Source organism: Anser cygnoides, chromosome 26 (genome assembly GCF_040182565.1).
Source record: "Anser cygnoides isolate HZ-2024a breed goose chromosome 26, Taihu_goose_T2T_genome, whole genome shotgun sequence".
NCBI lineage: Eukaryota > Metazoa > Chordata > Aves > Anseriformes > Anatidae > Anser > Anser cygnoides.
The window spans coordinates 1,816,616-1,837,864 of record NC_089898.1 but is presented as its reverse complement, the minus strand read 5'-3'; the positions used below and the strand labels follow the sequence as shown (position 1 = coordinate 1,837,864).

The window sequence follows — 21,249 nt, the reverse complement described above, 5'->3', positions numbered from 1 at the left end:
TCCTGCCGGGCCCGTGCACAGGCTGCGGAAGCTCAGCTCCCCTGCGCCCTGCGTTTATTTGCCTTTCCAGCTGATAAAACCGTGCACTTGGGGGGGGGGGGGGGGGGGGGGGGTTGTTTGCAGAGCCAAAGCCACTTCACCGAGCATCAGCCTGAGCGCGGCGAGGCTGCCCTGCTGCTGCCGGCAGCTCGGCTGGCTCCGCAGCCGGCCCAGCTCCGCAGGCACCGTGCCTCAGTTTCCCCACCTGCCCTTCGGATATCTCTGGCCACGGCCCTGCAGATCAGCTCCCCGCGGTCGGAGGCTCGGGGAACGCGGCATTATTTCCGCTGTGTGGACGAGCTGTGGCTCAGCCCAGCGGCTGCCCCAGTTCGGGGTACTGGAGGCTCCACTTCCATGGTGCCAAGCGTCCCCTCGCAGCACGCCTCGCTCTCCCTCAGCCCCATCTATGGCCAGAGCCGGACCCGGGGGCTCGCCCCCGGTGTGGAGCACAGAAAATCCCCTTCCCCAAACCGCAGCCGGTAGTGCTGGGGGGCTGCCTCCGAGACCCCCCCCCCGTCCCCGGGCCGGCACCGCGCCGCGGGGCGCTGCTTGCGGCAGCCGGGGAGGGAAGGGGGAGCTGCGGGCGGGGCTGGGGGGGGGGCACGGCCGGGACACAAAGGCCGGGGGCTGCTCCGGGGCGGGCCGATGAGCGGGGCTCCCGGCTCCAGGCTCCTCCTCTGCCGCCGCCGCCGCCGCCGCCGCGCCGGGGATGCTGCGGCCGGGAGCGCACCGGGAGCCCCGCGGAGCGCAGCGCCGCGCCCGGCACCCAGCGGGCACCCGAGGTGGGCGAACCCCGCGGCTTAGGACGGGGGAAAGGGGGGACAGGGGACGAAGGGGACAGCTCCGGGGGTGGCCTCTCGGGCTGCTCCGTGGCGGCCGGGGGCGCGGAAGGGAGCGCAGCGCCTCGCCTCGGGGGGGTACCGGGCACCGGGAGGGGGTACCCGGGGCGCAGCCGGTCCCGGGGCGCTCAGCACGGCGCTGGGCACCGCCTGGAGCCTCCGGTGGCACCGCTCTGGGCTCGGGTACCCGGTGCGGGGAGGGCTGCCCACGGCCCGGCGGGGGTGAGGACGGGAGCCCCCCCGGCCCGGAGGTGCCCCCCGGAGCATCCCAAAGCGAGCGCGGCCCCGGCTGCGCGGCCCCGTGGGGAGCGGGGCCCCCAAGGGCTCGGCTCTGCCCCCTCCGCTCCCCGCCAAGTCTGGGAAACTTCTTCTGGAGGCGGCGGGGAAATTCCGCGCCTTCAGCGCCCGGCTTGGGGCTGCTGCTGCTCGCACAGCGCCCGAAGTCCCCGGGGAGGGAAGGGAAGGGAAGGGAAGGAGCGGGTGCCTTCGGGGTGCTGCTGGCACCCAGCCGTCCCCGGGAAAGGGACTGCGTGCCCGGGTCAGGAATTATCCGCCGGTGGTGCCCGGCTGCGTGGGGCAGGACGGGCAGCGAGCGGGTGGGCGGCGTGGGTGGGAGAGTGTTGGCGAGGCTGGGGGCTGGGGGCACCTCTGGGTGCAAGCCCCGAGTGTGTCGGGGTGCTGGCGCGGCTGCGTGTGAGCGTGCAGCTGGGTACCGCTGCGCTGGCCGTGTTTCAGCCGTTCCTCGTGCGCACAGATGCGTGGCCGGGCTGGTTCTCGTGCCAGCGCCTTCCTCGGTGCGGGTGTGCAGGATGCATGCCCGGCCGTGCACCCACGGAAACACACGGGGGGAGGTCAGGGCTGCCCGCAGGACGCACGGCCCTCGGATCCTGGAAAGCCGGGGATTAACCTCAGCCTCTGAAAGCGGTGCTCCAGCGGGGCTGTGGCTGTGGCAGGATTCGGCGCCGGGCTGTCACTGCTCACCGCTCCGCACGGCTGCCGGCAGATCCGCAGAGGCCGGCAGTGGCTGTCTCCTGTCCCAGCACGGCACGGCACGGCACGGCATGGCAGGGCTCCCCTCTTCGCTCAGCTGGCTGGGGAGTTTGCACCTGGCCGTCTCCGAAGGAGCCCTGCAGGGAGCACCTCGCTTCTTGTCATGGCTCAGGAGTTTTTGGCCACGGGTGCAGCTTCCCAGCAGGGTCCAACACACGCAGCTTGGCCCAGGCTGGTGGAGGAGCCCCCGGCAGCTCCCACCCGGCCCCACCGAGCACGGCCATGCCCACACACCCCAGTCCCAGCTGCATCACTGCTACGAGCCCCTTTTCCCCTGGGTGTTTGCAGTTGATTTCCTGTCGTCCCCTTCTGCCAACACCCCCAGCGCTGGTGTCAGCCCCTTCCAGCTGTGCCGTGCCCCGGGCACCTTCTCTCCTGAGGCTGTCGGAGCACCCTGGTGCCAGGAGTTCCTCTTTGCAGTGCTCACAAGTGAGCCGAGGCCTGTGCACCCCTGGGGGTGCTCACAGCGACGGGAGCAGCACCCAGCCCAGCTCCCTGAGCAGCTCCCGCGCCTGGCCGCATTCCTCCGGAGAGCCCGGAGAGCTTGTTTTCCTCTCCGAAGGCTGCAGCGAGTGCAGCGCAAGCAGGAAAGAGAGTCCTCGCGAGTCTCCGCTATCAGCCCTCCCGATAACATCGCTCCAGACGCTGATTAACCTCCCTTTGAAATAATTGCCAGCGGAGAGCCTGCCCGGCTGCTCCCCGCCTGGACCCAGCCTCCCCCGCCGGCCCCGCAGCACCGACCTGCCCGGCTCGCACCTATCGAGGGCTGGGCTCCTCCGAGGGTCTGCGGAGCCCCCCAGTACCCATTTCGTGGTATCCCCCGTGCAATTAATCACCAGGGCCGCTAATCAGTGGGACAACGGCTTGTAAGCGCGAAATCGTCAGAGCGGGGGAAATTAATGGCAGCTGCAAAAGTGCACTCGGGAGAAAAACCGTGTCCGGGGGGGGTTGGCAGCCCCTGCCGTGCCCCCAGCTGTGCCCGTGCCCCTCCTGCTCCCCGGTGACCCCCTCCTCCTGGCACCGCGGGCTGCTAAATTGGTCCCGAGTCGTTCCTTGCCACCCACCCCTTAGTCACTCTTCCCTGGCAGGCAGCGCTGCGGAGCGGTGGGAGGCAAACGAATGCGAGACTCGGGCAGGGAAAGGAGGTTTCAAGCAAAGCCGTGCAGGTGCAGGGACTTCCAGGGCAGGCGTCCCGTGCTGAGGGTGCAGGGGACAGACCCCGGTGGGGGTCACATCGGGCGCACGAGGAAGCAAAAAGGGGGAGCCCAGCCCGTGCAGGTGCGGGGCAGAGGCAGGGATGCTGCCCCAGCCAGCCGCTGCTGCTCTCCCGTCCCGTGCCTCTCTCTGATGATATTGTTAGCCCTAAATCGTCGCTCTCCCCTCTTTGGAAGCCTTTCTTTTGCCGCGGGCAGGTACAGTCATGCTCAGCGCCCGCTCGGGTGAGGCACCCGCGGCACGCGGCGAGGTGGGCAGCTCTCAGCGCCACCGGGAGCAGAACCCAGCCGAGAGCTGGATCACGTTCCCACCTTCCTCGAGACCATTCAGAAACCCGTCCCCGCCTGCGGCAGCGGGAGCCCAGCCCCAGGCACGCTCCGCGGGACGCTCGGTCACCCCCAGACACCCCGCGGTGCGAGGAGCTGCGTGGCCAAGTGTGAAATGATAGTAGCGCTGCTCCAAGCTGCTGCTACCGCCGCTTCCCAACCTCCTGAGCACCGTGTGTGCTTCTAAATATTTTTCCTGGAGGTGGCCAAGCCTCTCCTTGCCTGATTTACCTCCCGTTGCGTGCTCATGGGGCTGCCCTGGGCGCGTGGTGGGCTGGCAGCAGCTGCAGCGGGGCGCACGGCGCGGGGCGCGGCGAGCAGCGGTGCGGCAGGAGTGGGCAGGAGCTGCGTGGATGGTTGCCATTAGGGATTAGTTAAAAATAGCCGGGAATGCACAAAGATTTGGCACGTGGGTCACCGAGGCTTTCCTGCACGGCTTGTTTGCCGGCGGTGGGTTTTTGCGCGCGCTGACGTTAAGAGAAGCCCCCCTCGGGCACGGTGCTCGGCGGGCTGGTGCTGGGGAGTGCCGGACGTGCGCACGTGTGGCCACCGCCTGGTTTTGGGGAGCAAAATCCAGGGCAGGGGGCACCCCGTGGCACTGGTAGGGCTGGGATTACACCAGAGCTGTCAGCGAGCCCCATCCCTGCTCCGCTGTGCAGCTGGGGGGGGGCCTCAGGGCAGCAGCAGCACCATGTTTCAGACCTTCCTCTTCCTCTTCCTCACACGCCGAGTTCTCCTCCTGGGCTGGACGGGGATCTCGTTCACCTCCTCAGGCCTCCGAGCAGGCCGGCTCCTTCCAGCAGAGGGTAGCAATGCGTGCAATGCGTGCGCCTGCTCCCCTCCTTGCAAAAGGGGCTCCGTAATTATTTATCCTCCTCTGCTGAACCTCTCGCCCTGGACAAGTGGAGTTCCTCTCCCCCACCGCTGTTTTCTAAGGCGTTTATCGAGTTTTTCCTACGTGCAGAAGGGATGAACGTGGCCACTGGCCATATTGCACAAGCAAAGAAAAGGATGTCAGAGGTTGGAGCTCAGAAGCTGGAAGGAGCGTTTTGGTTTCTAATCGCCTTTTAGCGAGACTCCAGGGGTAACAGCAGCAAAAGCCAGAACCGCACCGACAAACTGCCCTGAAATGCCAGCACCCATGTTTATTTTTTTAAACAGTTAAACGACATCTCCATAAGCCAGTTATGGGCGATCTCGTTTAAAGGTTAATTGAGTATTCCTTGCAACTTTGAAGCACATTTCTCCTTGGAGAGACTCGCTCCGTTTGGCAGCCAGGCATTAAAGGGGTGGTGTTCACAATGGGCCAAGGCTGAAAAAAAAAGAGGAGGAGGGAAATAGGAAGCGAGAGCTGAATTTGCCTTTTTGGTTTTTTTCCCCCTTCTGTGGCTGCTGCGCTGAAGCCTGGCTGAGCAGAGCAGGGCTGAGGACTTGTAACACTCCGGAGAGCAAGAGAAGGAGGTGAGGGAGGATGAGAAGGCAGCGGCAGCACAGCAGATGCTCTGCACGGCAGGGACCGAGCCGGGCTTTTCATCAACAGGCAGAAGTTGCCTTTTCTCAGCTCCCTCTTGGCTGAGCGTCACGCAGGGTACAAAAATACCCGGCATTCAGGCACATCACGGCACAACTGGTACCTCAAACAGGGAAGGACAGCGCCGAAATGTCACCTGGCTCCCTTCTGGAGCTCGGGCGCGGTGAAGCCAGGCACGGACCTGACCCGGAGAGGATCTCAGCTCGGTGGCAGATCTCGATCGAGGTCCTACCTCGAGGGCAGGAGCAACGAGGGCCGTGCTCCCGGCTGCTTCTCAGCCGCCTGGGAGAGGGGGGGAGGCAATAAGAGGCGAGAAGATTGCCAGCGGAGCCCCGTCTCCATGGCAGCCCGCAGCTCCACTTCTAAATTTTCCCCTGTGCACGGAGAGGATGCTTCTCCTCCGTGTGCTCCGGGGGGGCTGCGGCAGAGAGAGCCTCACTCGGGGTGTTTTCTGGCAGCCAGGGAGGGACTGGCTCGTGGAAGAAACCTGTGGCACCACCACCTTGTCATCACCTGGGGGGAACAGGCTCCCCATCCCTCGTTACTGCCCTATCCATAATCAGGGGACAGAGGAAGGGACGTGCAAAGCCCGTGGAAGCAGAAAGCTGGGAGGAGAAGTATCTAGGGCACATCTCGAGTTACGTGAAGTTCTTGCTATTTTGGGCTGGACCCTTTGCATCGACTAGACCCCGACGAAAGCGCGTGGGAGACGTGCAGGACACCGGGGGCTGCAGCCCCTCGACGAGCTCGGGCACCCCGCAGGCATTAGGGGACGGTGCCTGCAGCTCCCAGCCCCGCTCGGAGGCACCTGCACGATGCACGGAGCCGCTGAAGCCGCCTCGGGCACGCCAGCCCCTCACAACCATCCTTTTTGGCTGCCCCCCCCCCCCCCCCCCCCCCCCCCCCCCAAATCTTCACACCCTGGCAGATTGTGTTTTACAGGGTCGGAAATAGATGCGCGAGAAGGGGCCTCGCGGATCCCAAGTGAAAGCCGGGCTCAGCTGTCACCCACCCCGGCACCAGCTGCCAGCCCCAGACGGTTCCCAAAATAAGCAGCACCGTGGCGGGGAGGCGAGGCCCCCCCCCGAGGCACGGAGCGGCCGCTTCCCACCTGCCAGCCTGACGGGGACGGGCGGCGAGGGACGCGATCGCCCGCACGGTCCTCCCGGGACTGCGAGCTCCCAGGGATGCAAAAACCCTTCCCGAAAAGTTGCCCCGTTAGCAGAAGGGTGCTGCCGGGAGCCTCGGTGCGGAGCTGGTCCTGCTGCGGGCAGGGTGCTGATCCCTGGGCTGCAGGAGGTGGCCGTGCCCAGGTGTGCCCCCAGCGAGCAGCAAACCTGCGGGAGACAACCCCCCGAGCTTTTCCGAGTTTCCAATTAGCGGGGCTTTAATTGCAGTATTAGTTGCTCATTAATGGGAAAAGCCAGATGCTCTGAAGTTAAGCTGAAAAGATCTTTCTCCCCAGCCCGGGAATATTTAACCGCGTCTCGTACAAGCGTTCCCTTTGTACCGGGAGCATGACTGATCTGACTTGCGTGGGCGCCGCTGAATCACTGACGGGTGCCGAAATCTGCGCGAGGCTGCTGGCAGGAGCGGGATGGAGCCGCCAGGAGCTCCGGGTAGCTCGGGGGCCACAGGTGGTTTTCCTTCGCGTGGAGGCAGGCAAAGGCTGGGAACTGGTTCCCTGCCACAAGCTCGTGTAGAAAGGCAGCGCAGCCCTGAGCTGGAGGGCTCTGGGTTTAACCTAAAGCAGGGTGAGAAACATTCGGGCGCTGGTCTGAGCTGAGGGATGGGGACGTTGGGGCAGACCTGAGGTCACCGGCAGAAATAGGCGGCACAAGGAGCTCAGAGAAGAGCGACAGACCAGCCCCGGGTGGCAAGAGCAGGGCCAGCAGAGGATCAGGACCCTGGAACAGCATGGGGACGTCCCAATGTCCCGATACCCCGATGTCCTGCTGTCCCCGTGCCCTGATATCCCGATGTCCCCATGCCTGGTTTGTCTCACTTCTCAGTCCCTCTCGGGCTAAGGAAGCAGCGAGAATAACGCACCGCTTTTTGCAGCCCGCGTGTTTGCTTGTGCTGTTACTTTGTGCTCGGGCCAACCGTCCGGTACGCATTTGCTGCGAGGGAAGCACGAGGCTCTGCAGGAATGCTTGAAGTCGCGGGGCTTTGCTGACTCGCCCCGAATTTCTGCAGGTTGTGCAATCGTCCCCGGGCAGGGCCAGGAGCCTCCCTGCCTGGCCGGGGCTCCCGCTCAGGGAAACGCGGCGGTTTCCCCGCGCAGCGTGAAAGGAAGCTCTGCACGGCGGGCGTTGAGTCAATATCCTCTAAAGCTCGCTCTGCCAATATGATTCATTGTCGATTTGAGAAATTCCTCTTATCCTAGCACTGGCTTCCCCAAACGTAGCTTAAGCCAGGCACCTACAACCTCACAGCGCCGCTTTGCCCTGCTCACCCACGAAGGCCGCTTGTCGGCTCGCCCCAGCTCGGGACCGGGCTCTCCCTCTCCAGATGCCTTGCCCAGATGGGACACGGGTGCGTGAAGCTCCCTTGAGCTCTTCTCAAAGCAGATGAAGCGTTCAGCAATGATATTTTGCCTTTCCCAGCAAGGCTGGCAGGAGTAAGTGGTGGGGAATAAGTGACACCCGAGCCGTTCTCCTGCAGGAGCCGGGTGCGAGGAGGCAACGCTTGGTGCTGCTGCTGGGTTTCAAAACGGGTGCAGATTCCCTTTTGTTGCTTTTCTCCCCGTTGAGCAATTGAACCTTCACCTCCAGGGCCCGAGCGGGATCCCGGTAAGAGCCCAGCTGCCAGGGGACACTGGCAGGCACGGCGCAGCCTCCGACTGCCGCACTGGCACCGAGCCCACCCAAACCTCTGCCAAACCCTCTGCTGGCTCCTCTAACAAGCCCCAGCCAGGGGGTGTGAATTCTCTCAGTGTTCATTGAAATAACATTAAGTGTGATGGACTCCCGGGCTATTAGAGTGGATGTAACATGTAATTGAGGCCGGTTATTCTTCATCTGGAGTGTCCCCCTCCGCTAATGGCAAATCAGGGCAGAACACATGGCGCGCGCTTTGTGCGCCCCGATTCAATTCACCCGCTGCCTCCGATCAAAACGATCCCAATGAATGTCAGTGAGTGAGCGGGGGACAATGCCTCGGAGTGAATGAAAGCCTTGTAATGGGGCCCTGCACCGGCACCGAGCCACAATTGAGCACCGCGAGGACGGCGGCTGCCTGGGCGGCGTTCGAATTCATTCCCATTAGCGCCATTAGGGCGAAGATTACGGGGTGGGGGCAAGGTCGGTGCCGCCGATGGGGCTCTCCAAACCTCATTGCTTCCATTTCTTTGGAGACCGAACTGAGCAAGGCTGGAGGAGGGCACTGGGAGAGAGGGCTGAGCGGGAGAGCCCGAGCAGAGGAGCAGAGGCAAGGGGATGCTCGCACAGCCCGGGGCGGCCCCTCTGTCATCAGCCTGGTGTTCGCCAGCATCGAGGACGTGCGGTCCTGTTTAATCCAGCAAATCCCGGTTTTGATTCCAGATCCCAAGCCCGGCTCAGTGGGACTGCTGCTCTCCAAGTTTTGGATTAAGCCGCCTCTTCATAAAATCATTTAGTCAGATGCTCCAGGTAGCACGTGCATGGCTTTTCACCATGGAAATGCCCACATTTTTCCCCTGGGGCCACATTCTTAGCGTCTCAAAGACCCAAATCGTTGAGCAAAACAAGGGCACATCACCTGGCGGCGATCGAGGGAAAGAGGAAGGAGACGGCTCCTGGATCCAGCTCTTGGCAGCTGCTGCTGCTTCTGTGTTATCTGTGCATCTCCCAACAAACACCCAAATGTGTGGGTGCATCTGCACAGAAACGATGAATAATAATGCAAGAGGGAAAAGGAGTAGGCGAGAGGGTGCAGGGGAGAAGGAAGCTCTCCCATACCAGGGGGAGAAGAACAGGATCAGCAGGGAGGGAGTTAGGCTGCAAAGCCTGGAAAGAAACGAAGGCTCCCACTAAGGTGACCTGGCTGGGGAGAGCAGAGAGAGAGGAACTGCCTGTGAAAACTTCGCGAGGAAAAGGGAAAGGCTTCAAAGAAGCTGTGCTGCGAGGAGATAAGATTAAATTCCTGCAACAAGGGCAGCAACGGGAGAGTTGTTCTCCTGCGCATGATTGCAGGGCAGGCATGATTGGATTTGGGAAGGAATGTGGGACGCCGCTCGTTTTTTTTCTCCTCTTGCTGAAAAAGCAAGAGTGGGGCCAGCCCTGATTCCCCCTGCCCAGACAGCCTGGACCTGCTTTTGTCAGCAGCCTGTGCCCGGGGGGGCTGCGTGGTGCTGTGCTGCCTCCGGCCCCCTGCCCACAGCTGCACGCTTGCACCCAGGGGCACACAACGCGGGGCACCCACTGCTGCTGGGGCGCTTGCATCACTCCTATTTTTGTTTGTCCACCCCCATTTTACACTTTGCAGTATGCTTAACCTAGCTGAACCGTGGGGCTGCTGCCAAGCACGCACCCCCCCCTTGATGTCTCTCTCTCTATGCATATGCATACACACACATGCATATATATACATGCTTGTACGTATATAATGAGTAGTTTTCGGTCGGCTCAGCAAACCAGTCTGGCTCCCTGTAGCGTCACACGGTCACTAGATGTGACGCAGGGGAAGCCACAAGCACACAGGGAGGCTGAGCAAGGCAGGGGACAAATCCAGCCCCCTCTGGGAGCACCAGCCCGTGCCCTCTGCTCGCCCGGCGCACTGCTGTGCTCCCAGCCCCGCTGCCTCCAGCACCTTTTGCTTTCAGCTAACGCTGTACGGTTGAATGCCAACTCCTCCACGGCTTTCAAAGTGCTCGTTTTTAAATCGAAAGAGGGAAGGAGAAGAAAAAGACGTGCCCGGCCCTCCCAGGCATGCGTAGGAGGGCTGGGATTGATTGAAACGCCTCCTGCCAAGAGACTGGAAAGTCCCAGCTCTCCCTCCCCAGCGTTTCTCCCATCTTCTGCAGGCACTCAAAAAAAAAAAAAAATAATAATAATAAAAAAATCAAGGCGGCAGCAGCCCGAGGGACACCCACGAGGTGCTCCGGAGCTGCGGACCTGCGCCGTAGGGCGCCAAAGCTCCCCGACACCTCTGCCATCGGTGTGCGTGAATAGACCGCTGCCTTCCCCTCGCTGGCTCACACATGTTGAACGCTGTCTCCGAGATGCCACAGCGAGAGCTGGCAGCTTTTGTGCTGTGACACTGCCTTTTTTCTTCGGCAGGCAGATACACACAGGCGCGGTGTCGGGAACACGCCGGCGGAGCAGCCTTCTGTGCCAATTATCCTGTTCCCTGCAGCGCTTCCTCCCCCTCCGCGCGCATTATGCCTCTTACCCTGTAAAAATGAATGAATCCGAAGTCATCGATCACTTTTAACATAGCAGCAGCCAGGCAGCAGCTCAGACCCCGCTCCTTGCTTACTTCTCTTAATCTCTCGAAAATGGATTTAGGGATTAAAGCGGATATTCTGTCTTTCTGGGACTTTTGGTTGACACTTAATCAATCTGGGTCCTCAGGGCACGGAGGAAAAGAAAACAAATAAAGCTGAGGGAAGAGCACAGGTTGCGGTTGTCCTGCTCAGGGTGCAGAGGAGCCAGCACAGGATCCCGATGGAAAGTCAGGACAGGAGGAAACTGGGGGAAACGCGGGAGCAGCTCCCTAGGGCTGTCAGGATGTGGCTGCATGGGACAAGCAGGCAGCACCCAACCCATGCCATTGACCCCATCCTGTGGGTGCTGAGCACCCCGGTGCAGAGCCCAGCAGCATTGAGCAGTCTGCAGGCAGCGGGGAGGTTTCCGATTGTTCGCGCTCCCCAAGTGACTCAGCCACCAAACAATTCCCCTTTTCTCTCCCGGCTTCCTATGCAACCTGGATTTAGCTCACTTTGATTGTGCTCCAATTTCTGCCTACCAGCAGCTCATCCCCCTTCTCCCCACCTCACCCTTTAATTACCCAGCTGGAAGGTGCATCTCCATTATCTTCCTGACACGGGGAGCCGAGCACTGCACAGGCCACCAGGAGCTGGGATTTTTTTCTCTCCCCCCACTAACAAAGAGAATTAATGCAGAGCCCGGCATACCTCCGAACCGTAATCGCAGCGCTCAGCGCACACACACAACGCCTCTCGTCGTCTTAAGTGCTGCACCGGCATTAAGCGTAATTAAGCCTCACAGCATCCCTTTTCAGGCAGGTTAAGAGGAGCACTGGAAATTGGAGAGAAATCCGGGAGCCAGAGGCTGCTGCAGGAGTGGCACTGAGCGTGGCTGTCGGGAGAGCAGATCCATCCTGCAGGGCACAAGCGAGTGTTGAAATCGGGGCCTACCAGGCACCGAAGATCTCTCTAAATCCTCATTTTCAGAGCTTGCCGTGCAGCCCCATGAGGCTCCTGGTGTGCCCCTGCACCTGGCAGCCCCCTTCCAGCACCCAGGCATGGGGCAGGAGGCACCCAGCCGTGCCATGGTGGGTGCCAGCCGGCCTCGGGGAGGCAGAGAGGCTTCTGGAGCTGTCCCCGTGTGCTGGGGAAAGCCTTGCTCCTCCCTTAGCCCCACTGTGAGCATCCCTCTCCCTTTGCACACACCCAAGGCGCACGCACGCCCTTTGCACGAGCCCTTCCAGCTGCCCGTGCCAGCTTGCACCCAAACACACGTGCACTCGCGTCGGCACCGATCCAGCTCGGCCCATGGGTGCAGGATTGGCCTGGGGGTGCACAATCCCACCCGTCCTCCCCCCGCCCCAGCCTTGCTCACCCCTCTCTTTACCCCCGCAGGACCTCAGCTCCGGGGCGCAGCGAGATCTTTGCTATGATTGCAGCAGCGGCCGGCTCTGCCCGCCGCCCGGACGCCCCCCCAGCGCGCCGCCCCGCCGGGCCCCGCTCCCCCCGCCGCGTGCCCCCCGCCCGGGAGCAGCATGGGCAGCGTCAGTAGCCTCATCTCCGGCCACAGCTTCCACAGCAAGCACTGCCGAGCCTCCCAGTACAAGCTCCGCAAGTCGTCCCACCTGAAGAAGCTCAACAGGTACTCGGACGGGCTGCTCCGCTTCGGCTTCTCGCAGGACTCCAGCCACAAATCCGGCTCCAAAAGCAGCAAGAATGAGGACTTCTTTTACATCAAGGTCAGCCAGAAGGCGCACGGCTCCCACCGCCCGGACTACACCTCGCTCGCCGGCGGGGAGCTGGGCGGCCAAGCCGGCACCAGCGGCTTGGACTTCGGGACGCCCACGCCGCAGAAGCTGATGCCCTTCCCCGGTCAGCTGGACGTGGTCAGTAGGGGACAGGGTGCCCCAGATGTGTGGGTCCCTGCCCCATCGGGGCTGCAATTATGGGGTGGGGAAGTGTGTGGGGCTGGTTGCTGATGGGTTTTATCACAAGGCTGCAGCTGGGGGGGTTCTGTGCTTTGGGGGGAGGCAGAAGGGATGAGGGAAAGATGCTTACGTGGTGTGGGTTTGTGCCGACGGGCTCTGCTCTTCCCACAGGGCGCGGAGAAGCCCGCTGCGCGACCCACCGCCTTCAAGCCGGTGCTGCCCCGCTCCGGCGCCATCCTCCACTCCTCCCCGGAGAACGGGGGGCACCTTCCCCAGCAGCTGCACCCCCCGGACAAAGGCAAGGAGCAGGAGCTGAAGCCGGTGCCGTGCTCGGGGGGGCTGTCCGACTCGGGCAGGAACTCCATGTCCAGCCTCCCGACGCACAGCACCAGCAGCAGCTACCAGCTCGACCCCCTCGTCGCCCCCCTGGGGCCCATCAGCCGCTTCGGGGGCTCGGCGCACAACATCATGCAGTGCGCCGTCATCCAGGACAGCAACATGATGAGCCTCAAGGCCATGTCCTTCTCCGACGGGGGCAACAAGATCATCAACCCTGGCAAAGCCCCCCACCACCACGCCGCCGAGAAGACCACTTGCATCCGGTCGCCCATCTCCACGGACGAGTCCACCATCCAGGAGCTGGAGCAGAAGCTGCTGGAGAGGGAGGGAGAGCTGCAGGAGCTGCAGCTGAGCTTCGAGGAGAAGGAAATCAGCTCCTGCCAGGCCTACGAGGAGAAGCAGCGGCGCTGCAAGGAGGAGCTGGAGGGCCTCAAGCAGAAATGCAACAGCAAGCTCAAGCAAACCTCGCAGAAAACCCAGCGGACGCAGCAGGTCCTCCACCTCCAGGTGTTCCAGCTGCAGCAGGAGAAGAAGCAGCTCCGGGAGGAGCTGGAGAACCTGATGAAAGAGCAAAACCTGCTGGAGACCAAGCTGAGGTCCTACGAGAAGGAGAAGACCAGCTTCGCCCCGGCGCTGGAGGAGACTCAATGGGAGGTAGGTGGCACTGGGACAGGGCCGAAAGCAAAGGCTGCACGGGGGAGGAGATGGCGCCAGCACCGGCAGCAAACCAGCGGCTCTTCCCCATTTTATACCCACACCTTTAGCAGCACGGGGGGGCTGAGCAGTGCAGGGGGGGCATGCACCCAGCCCATGCACCCTCCATACCCAGGAGGTAGATGTTTAAGCCAAGGGGAGCCCCAGTCTGTCACCTGGCGGCTCTAAGCTGTGGCTCACTGACCCTTTAACCCCTCAGCACTTCACATCGTATGAGGAAAAAACTTCCACATTAAATAATAATTAAATAATATTAAAATAATATTTAAAATAATTTAAAATTTAAATTATTTAAATAATTTAAAAAATCATATTTTAAAATAATATTAAAATAATTAAATAATAAACTCAGTCATTAAAATAACCCAGTGATTCCAACCTCCAGCGCAGGGACTTCCAGGCTGCCTGCCCCAAGGGAGCAGTAAGGGGCTGCCTTCCCATGGAGTCTCGGCCTTGCTGTGGTCCTTTATTGAAAAGCAGTAAAACCTCTCACCCCACGCCGAAGCTTAATTTTCTTACTGATCGGGTGTCGCTGGGCAAAGACCGTTAAACAGCTGAAAAGTCAGATCACCCACTGAATTAAATACACCAAGCTATGCTCCCTGTGACTGCGCAGGGAGGAGCGCAGCTCGTGCCCGCTGTGCTTCCAGGAGCTTGGTGTTCTCCTTGGCTCCCTTTCAGGCAAGGGTTTACCGTACAGCTTGCAAAGACACCACAAGTTATAGGATATGATCACCATCCCCTCCCCATAAGCCCCGCCGCCGTCCCACCCGCAGGGTCCCACCAAGAGTAGCTGATGCTGATACCCAAAAGCCATCCCTGGGATCATCGGTCCCAGCCCTGATGGGGCAGAGGGGGGAGCTCAGTGGGATTTCCCTGCCCTGCTCCCATGGGTGCCCCATCCCGTGGGGTTCAGCCCCACCGTGGGTGCTCCCCGAGCACCCTAACCCGGGTGCTGCCTCCCTGCCCGCAGGTGTGCCAGAAGTCGGGGGAGATCTCCCTGCTGAAGCAGCAGCTGAAGGAGTCCCAGACCGAGCTCAACACCAAGACCTCCGAGATCCTCAGCCTGAAGGCCCAGCTGAAGGAGGTGAGGGCCAAGATGGACGGGCTGGAGATGAAGACCCAGGACCTGGAGGGCTCCCTGCGCACCAAAGCCATGGAGCTGGAGGTGTGCGAGAACGAGCTCCAGCGCAAGAAGAACGAGTCCGAGCTGCTGAGGGAGAAGGTGAACCTGCTGGAGCAGGAGATCGTGGACCTGCGGACGGAGCTGGCCGTCCTCAAGGAGCAGCTGAGCGAGGCCCGGGACGGGGCCAGGCCCTGCCAGGCCATGGCGGACGATGCGCAGGCCCTGCAGGGAGAGGTGGAGAGGCTGAGGGCCGAGCTGAAGGCCGAGCGGGACAACAACGAGCAGATGACCTCCGGCTTCCAGCACGAGCGGCAGACGTGGAAGGAGGAGAAGGAGAAGGTGATTCACTACCAGAAGCAGCTGCAGCAGAGCTACCTGCACATGTACAAGAGGAACCAGAACCTGGAGAAGATGCTCCAGCAGCTCGCCGCCGGGGAAGACGGCAAGGAGCCCATCGAGCTGGACATACCCGGCGCCGACGTCCCCTACGAGGACATCATCGCCACCGAGATCTGACCCGGGTCTGCCTTCTCCTCCTTGTACAGTTGAGATGAGCCATGTATTTATTAGCGGAGCTGGCGGCCTGGCCAGCTCCCCTCCCTCCCCGCGTCGCCCCGCGGCGTGCCCGCCGCTGCCTGTCGTGTTGCAGAGGTGAAGAAGCCACTCGTGCCAATGGTGACGTGCCAGCAGCCCCCCTCGCCTCCCCCCTGCCCCCCGGTAGGACCGAGAAGCTGGTGACGGGGGCAGGCAGGGCAGCAAACGCTCGGGTAACGGAATGATGCAAAATGCCCAGGACCTGCATGGTGGCACGGCTCTGGGGACGGGGACATCACCAGCTTCAAGAGGAAAGAGCCCCCAGCACATCGCCGCCACAGCCTGGGGAAAGCACGGAGCTGCTCTCGGGTTATTTATCTTTTATCAGCTGATGTTGGGCACACCAGGAGCCACGGAGCCAGCCCAAGTGCCCCAGCTCAGGCTGGAAGCCCTGACCGCCTCCTCCTGTCCTCCAGCTCCTGCAGTGCCTCGGGAAGGACCCTGCACACACGCACACACTGATTTGCACCCATGGACGGGAGCAACCCTCGGTGTGCCCCATGCACAGGGGGAAGCACCGGCTCCCAGAGGGACTCACGGCCGTCAGCTCACCCAAGGCACCTGCCAAGAGGTGCCCGGTCTCCAGAGGTGCCTCTCGGGAAGCAAAACGCCTTCCAGCTTCAGGGAGCAGAAGGTGGAAGTAGCCAGAAATCAGCAGGGATTTCTATTTTTAAAGAAAATCCAGAGTTAAATGCTTCCCGCCTTCTCTGTATCTTTTTAGAGTTGCAGCAACCAAAAATGCAGATTTTTTCCCCCTATTCTCCCGTCACAGCAGTCACTCCAGCACCCAGCACCAAGCCCCTTACACCCAACACCCACATCGGCATCACCTCCCACCCACGACCACCGTGCACCCGCACATCCCTTGTCCCCATATCCTCACCCGAAGCCCCCCCAGTCCCCGCTGTGGAGCGCAGGGACCCCCTGGCGTGCCCACAACACAGCTCAGAGCCCCTCGCCCTGCTCCAGCCAGCCGGCACACACAACACACAGAAACCAGTCTGTGCCTTCTGTACCACCCCAGCACCCCGGCACGTCCCTGCTGAGCCCAAGCCACGGCTTGCTGGAGAAGAGCAAACCCCAGGCTCCAAATCTGGCCCTCGAGATGCAGGGCAGGGATGGCCACCGTGTTGGGATGGATGGCCACCGCATCGGGACGGCCACCCTGTGCCCAGTTTTGGAGAGGCAAAAGAGCGGGGGACGAGGGATGGCTCCCAGTGCCTAACGCACCGGCTCCGCACCCAGCCCCTCTCCAGCTGGGATTTTCTGCATCACCCAAGCCATATCCTTGCCCCGAGCGGGTCTGTCCCCCCCGCACACCCCACATCCGAGCCAGAGCCCCTCTCCCACGAGCTTTTTCCGTGCCAAACGCGCAGGCGGGAGCGGAGAGCCCTGCCCGGCCGCCCAGCCCCGTTCCTGCCCGTCCCCGTCCCCGTCACCCCATCCCCGCGTCCTCAGCAGCCAGCGCTGTACGATGTGATCGCCCGGAGGCGTCGCCGTGCTGCCTTTGCACAACGCTGTGTGTGACCGTATGCATCGCAGATGTGTCGCTCCCCGGTGTGAGTAGCGGCTGCCCTGCCCCCACGGCCGCAGCCTGTACATATAATTATTTTTCTGCAGGTTTTTTTGTTTTTCCTTTTTTTTTTTTTTTTTTTTTGGATGTTATTTCTGGTGACTGATGTAAACTACTGGTAATTTTATGGTTTTATTTATAAATAAATTTTTTAAAACTTACCTCGTGCTCTCCGAGTGCCTGCTTCGGCGGCGGTCAGAGCGCTTCTGCCACCGGTGAGCACCCGAATTTCTCCATGCCCCTCTCCAGGGCACATCACCCCCCAATCAATGCACCATCTATCATGGCAGGCACCGCGGTCCCCTCTGGGGACATCCTTCCACCTGGCCCTGCTCCTTTCCAGCCCTGCCAGTGCTTTCCTGCATGGGCAAGCGGCGTTATCTCTGCTTTGCAGCTGGGATAACCCATGCATGGCAAAGCAGCGAGCGAGCGCGGGGGTGCTGGAAAGGAGGAGATAATCCCCCCGCGTGCCGCCGTCCTTGCAGACGGGTCGATTTTTGTCCCTCCCCAGCGATGGAGCCATAGAAAACAATTACAGAGAGATACAGGGAAAACAGCTTGGCAAAAGCCGGCACATGTTTTGACTATTTAACACTGTTTTCCCCCAAAACTGGGAGCACAAAAAAAAGGGGAGCACTCCAACTGCAGACAGCACCACTCGTCCCAACCCGCCAGGCTGCTCCCATGGGGCCCGAGCCATGCACGGGCTGCTCCGTGCCCCAAAACCTCGGTCGGTACCAGCCCCAGCCCCGCTTTCCAGGGAAACCTTGGCATCGCCGGCGCTGCCTGGGGCGCGAGGCAGGTTTATTTTTAGAGCCTTTGAAAACTGCCGAGGAGAAAGGAGATAGAAAGCCGTGCGTGCGAGCCTGCTCTTCCCTGAGCGGCACCTTCTGTTGCAAAACACCTCCGGGTGCTGCCGGCTCAGCCGGGCTTATCCCGTGTTTGGGTTTAGGGCAGCAGCAGGGAGGAGCCCCCGGGCCGGCTGCTGTCCCATCTCGTCCCAAGTTATCCCAGGGAACGTCCCCAGCCCACGGAGGACACAACAACGGGGCAGCGCAGCGGGGACTTAACGGGGCCACCTTTGTCCCGATGTAGTGCTGTGTCCCCGCTGTGGTGACAGCCCAGCAGCCAGGGCAGGGAGAGGGGAATGGGAGAGAGACGGAGGGAGCGGAGATCTCGAATGTCCAGGGCGGCCCTAAGGAAGCTGCTGGTGAGAAAAAAGCTGTGCCAACCCCGCAGGAGGGCTGGGAGCATCCCCTGCCTCAGGTGGCAGCAGGAGCAGGGCAGCAGCACCCGCCAGGACCCCGTGGGGTTGTGTCAGGGTGCTGTGGGACTGCAGGGAGAGCCAAATAGCAGAAAGAGCCGTGGCCAGGACACCGCTGTCGCTGCACGCCCAGGAGGAGTGCAGGAAGGAGCACAAAGCCCCGGTGATATGGGTAGAGCCATTTCCCAACCCTTCCTGCTGGACGTGAGTGGGGCAGCATCGGGGTGTCGAGCACCAAGCACGGGGTGCAGCTGGCTCGGGAGATGGGGGCACAGGGAGAGAAGCACCAACAGCTCCTGCATCGCCCCACGGGCGCTCGGGTTCCCTGCGCTACGTTAGCGCTGCTCCAGCTGCCCCAGCCTAACCATCAACAGAAGGAGTTTGAATTAGCTGTTGAACTAATCAGCGGATGCAAATAAGCTTGGAGACAGAGGAAAGCTGATTTGCATCTTCTCTTAACACCCCGGTGCCACTGCACCAGTTTCTGGCCATGGGGGGGGGGGGGGATGAGTCGGTCCCAAAATCTCAGCAGGGCCAGGACCAGAGCTGCCTTTGAAAGAGCAATTAAAGCGAGCCACCTTGCGCACGCAGGGCGATGGAGGGTCGGAGGCAAAGCTGCTTTTGATGTGCAAATAACCTGCAGCAGCTCTCCCCACCAGCCCCTGCCTTGCATCTGCCAGGCGGGCTGAAAACCCGAGGGCCGGGGTGGGGGAAAACGCGTCCAATGTTTGCTCTCCTCCCTTCCTGAACCAGACGACAGCTGTCGTGTGCTGCTCGAGCTGTCGCGTGCTTCTTCTCCGAGGGACCCAACTGGCTGAAATCAGGCGGCGGAGGGGGGATAAGGCCCCCAGGCAGTCCTCATTAGTCATTACTCAGAAAACAAAACAAAAAAAAAAGGGAAAACACCGTGTAAATGCACTAGGGCGGCAGCTGTGAGCTCAGCACGTCCCATTTAGCACGGTACCTGCTGTCTCCGTGCGGTGAAATATTGCTGTTTGCTCAGCACCCGGCTAAGCGCCGTGCCGGGGGATGTGGCCTCACGGCAGAGCGTCCCTCGCCCGCAGACGGCCCAAACCCGTGTTCCCTCGGTGGGGTTTCTAAAGCTCTCACCCCCCGGGGATGCGTTGATCCGAGACCATCACCTCGTGCCCGGGTCTCCTTTGCTGCCTGGCCCTTGGTGGGGCAAGCAGGAGGAGAGCTGGCAGAGAGCATCACTTTGGGGACGAGGGAAGCTCCAGGGCTGGCCACGCTGGGGGAGACACCCCCATTTCCATGCACATTCCTGTGGCCGGTGCCACCAACTGCAGCCCCTCGTCCCCATTTGTCTTGGGGTCAGGGTGCCCAGAGAGGCTTTGCCCACACTCGGACAGGAGCCCGCTGCCGGCTCGCAGGGGGACGCCCCATCCAAACGCCCTTTTGCTTTCCCTTCCCTTCAAGCTGGAGGAAGGGCCACGTTCCCAGCGCCGCGCTAAAATAGCTGAGCTGCAAGCCCCAGCCTGCTCCCGGGGCCTCTGGCTGAAGCTAGCTGAAGCTATTTTTGTCCTTCCCCTCTTGTAGGGCCCCGCGCCAGGCTCGGGCTGTTCGCTACCTGCAGGACAGGGGACCTGCCGGTGAGCACAGGTCGCAGCGATGCTGTGCCCGTGCTGGCAGCTGCATTTCCTCTAGCAGCAGGAGTCGGGAGGAAGACAGAGCCTCCTCTGCCTGGATTCGTGCCTCCAGAGCTAGCTCAGGTGTGCTTGGCCAGGAGCAGCACAACCTGGGTGCTCACCTGCACGAGTCTGGGGCAGATCAGGGCTGGACGCTGCCGCCAAACGTGCCTCCTTAAACCAGAGTTCGTAGCGGTTCGAACGGCAAACAAACCTGAATTAGCTCCCCCAGGTAGGAGCTGGAGAGCCCCGGCAGGCCGGTTTTGTGTCTGAAAGCGCAGCCCTTGACCTTACAAAACCAGAACCAGCCCTGATACACGCATGCCCTGTTCAGAAACTCTGCATTTACAGTCAGTGGCTAAGAAGCATCACCGCTTCAGTGCTGCTTCCAGCAGGTCTTGTAATTCCCAAAGCACTTCTTGCACTGCTAAATATTTAATGGAAAAAAAAAAAAGCATCATTTCCAGGTGATGCAGAACCCGAAGCAGCCCTGCCCTGGGGAGCACAGTAACGGGGCTGGTGCAGGAGCTGCGGGCAGCAGCCGGCTCCGTCCCCTCTCCACGCGCCCAGGCAGGGCGGGCAGTGCCGCTGCGTGGCTGCCGCGCTCCACCGCAGCCTCTCGCGGCGAGCAGAGTGCTCCCGCATGCTGCAGACAGCGGCTACTTCATCCCCAGCACAGAGCCTCCTTGGTATTACATCCTACCCAAACCTTCGTCTGGCCCAAAGGAGCCGTGGCCAGGGCAGGCTCGCCCACGCGGCTGAGCCCTTTGCTTCTCATTCTTTCCCCCGTGCTCCCACCGGCTGCGAGTTAGCAGGGCGCAATCGCAGGGGATATTCACATAACGGCAAAATTCCTTTCATCTCGCTCCGAATGCTTGCGAGGGCCAGGAGCCCCGTTACCGGTGCACGCATACTCGCAGGTATCTCGTGAGAGGCAGCTGCCTGCTGCGCCGCGCTTACCCACCCTCAGGAATGCCTGCGCAACCTTTGTCCCCCCCGCACACGCCACCCACCGAAGGATTTCAGGAATCCGCTGGACTTTGGAATTTCTCCTCTTCCTCCTGTTCTCAAAACCTGGGCTAAGCGCTCAGAGTGCTGCCCCCTGCTAATGAAGTTACTCACATGCCTCAACCACAGGTCTCCCTCAAGAGAGGGCTGTAAGCTGAGCTGGTGAGTGGGTAGAAAGCATCAAGGCTTTGTCCTGATTTTTTTTTTTGGAAGCCATCACATGTGTTTAGTATACTACATCCTCCTTCCTCTTCCTTCCTCCACAGCTTTAAACAAACACCATCTTTCAAGCTGCGGGACGATCACAAGGCCATTATTAATGCTGAGGACATGGGATTTGTAACTCAGCATCATTCTCGGTGAAAAACCTACTGTCAGAACCAGCTTGGACATTTAAATGAATTTTTAAAAAAAGAGGTAGTGTCTTCATCTACCCCCAAGGACTTCTTGTACTGCCACACAAGCAACAGCTTGAGCTGTAGCATAGCAGAATAGTTAATAAGAGAAGACCCAAGACAGCCTCAGGCTTTTATCAGTCAGAACAAACCCTTGTTTACAGAGCCAGTGTCAGAACAGCTCAGGAAGTCGGGGCACGATTCTTGAAAGATGAATGGCAACACCGGCAGAAAGGAAAGGCACTCCTGCCTCAT

At 61.1% G+C, this 21,249-nt stretch overlaps 1 protein-coding gene across 1 annotated transcript; it reads left to right on the top strand.

The window, feature by feature from the left end:
- The first annotated feature begins 669 nt into the window (after window positions 1-669).
- Window positions 670-16,842, top strand: LZTS1 (leucine zipper tumor suppressor 1). Its single transcript, XM_066983404.1, has 4 exons — window positions 670-821; window positions 11,803-12,293; window positions 12,507-13,328; window positions 14,362-16,842. The coding sequence occupies exons 2-4, from the start codon at window positions 11,943-11,945 to the stop codon at window positions 15,028-15,030; spliced, it is 1,842 nt and encodes a 613-aa protein (XP_066839505.1). The 5' UTR covers window positions 670-821; window positions 11,803-11,942; the 3' UTR covers window positions 15,031-16,842.
- The last annotated feature ends 4,407 nt before the right edge of the window (window positions 16,843-21,249 follow it).

Bases quoted from the DNA above. Each gene is read 5' to 3' on its own strand.
- LZTS1 (XM_066983404.1), top strand. From the start codon at position 11,943: ATGGGCAGCGTCAGTAGCCTCATCTCCGGCCACAGCTTCCACAGCAAG. The intron at 12,294-12,506 runs GTCAGTAGGGGA...CTCTTCCCACAG, and splicing joins TCCCCGGTCAGCTGGACGTG to GGCGCGGAGAAGCCCGCTGC. The intron at 13,329-14,361 runs GTAGGTGGCACT...CCCTGCCCGCAG, and splicing joins TGGAGGAGACTCAATGGGAG to GTGTGCCAGAAGTCGGGGGA.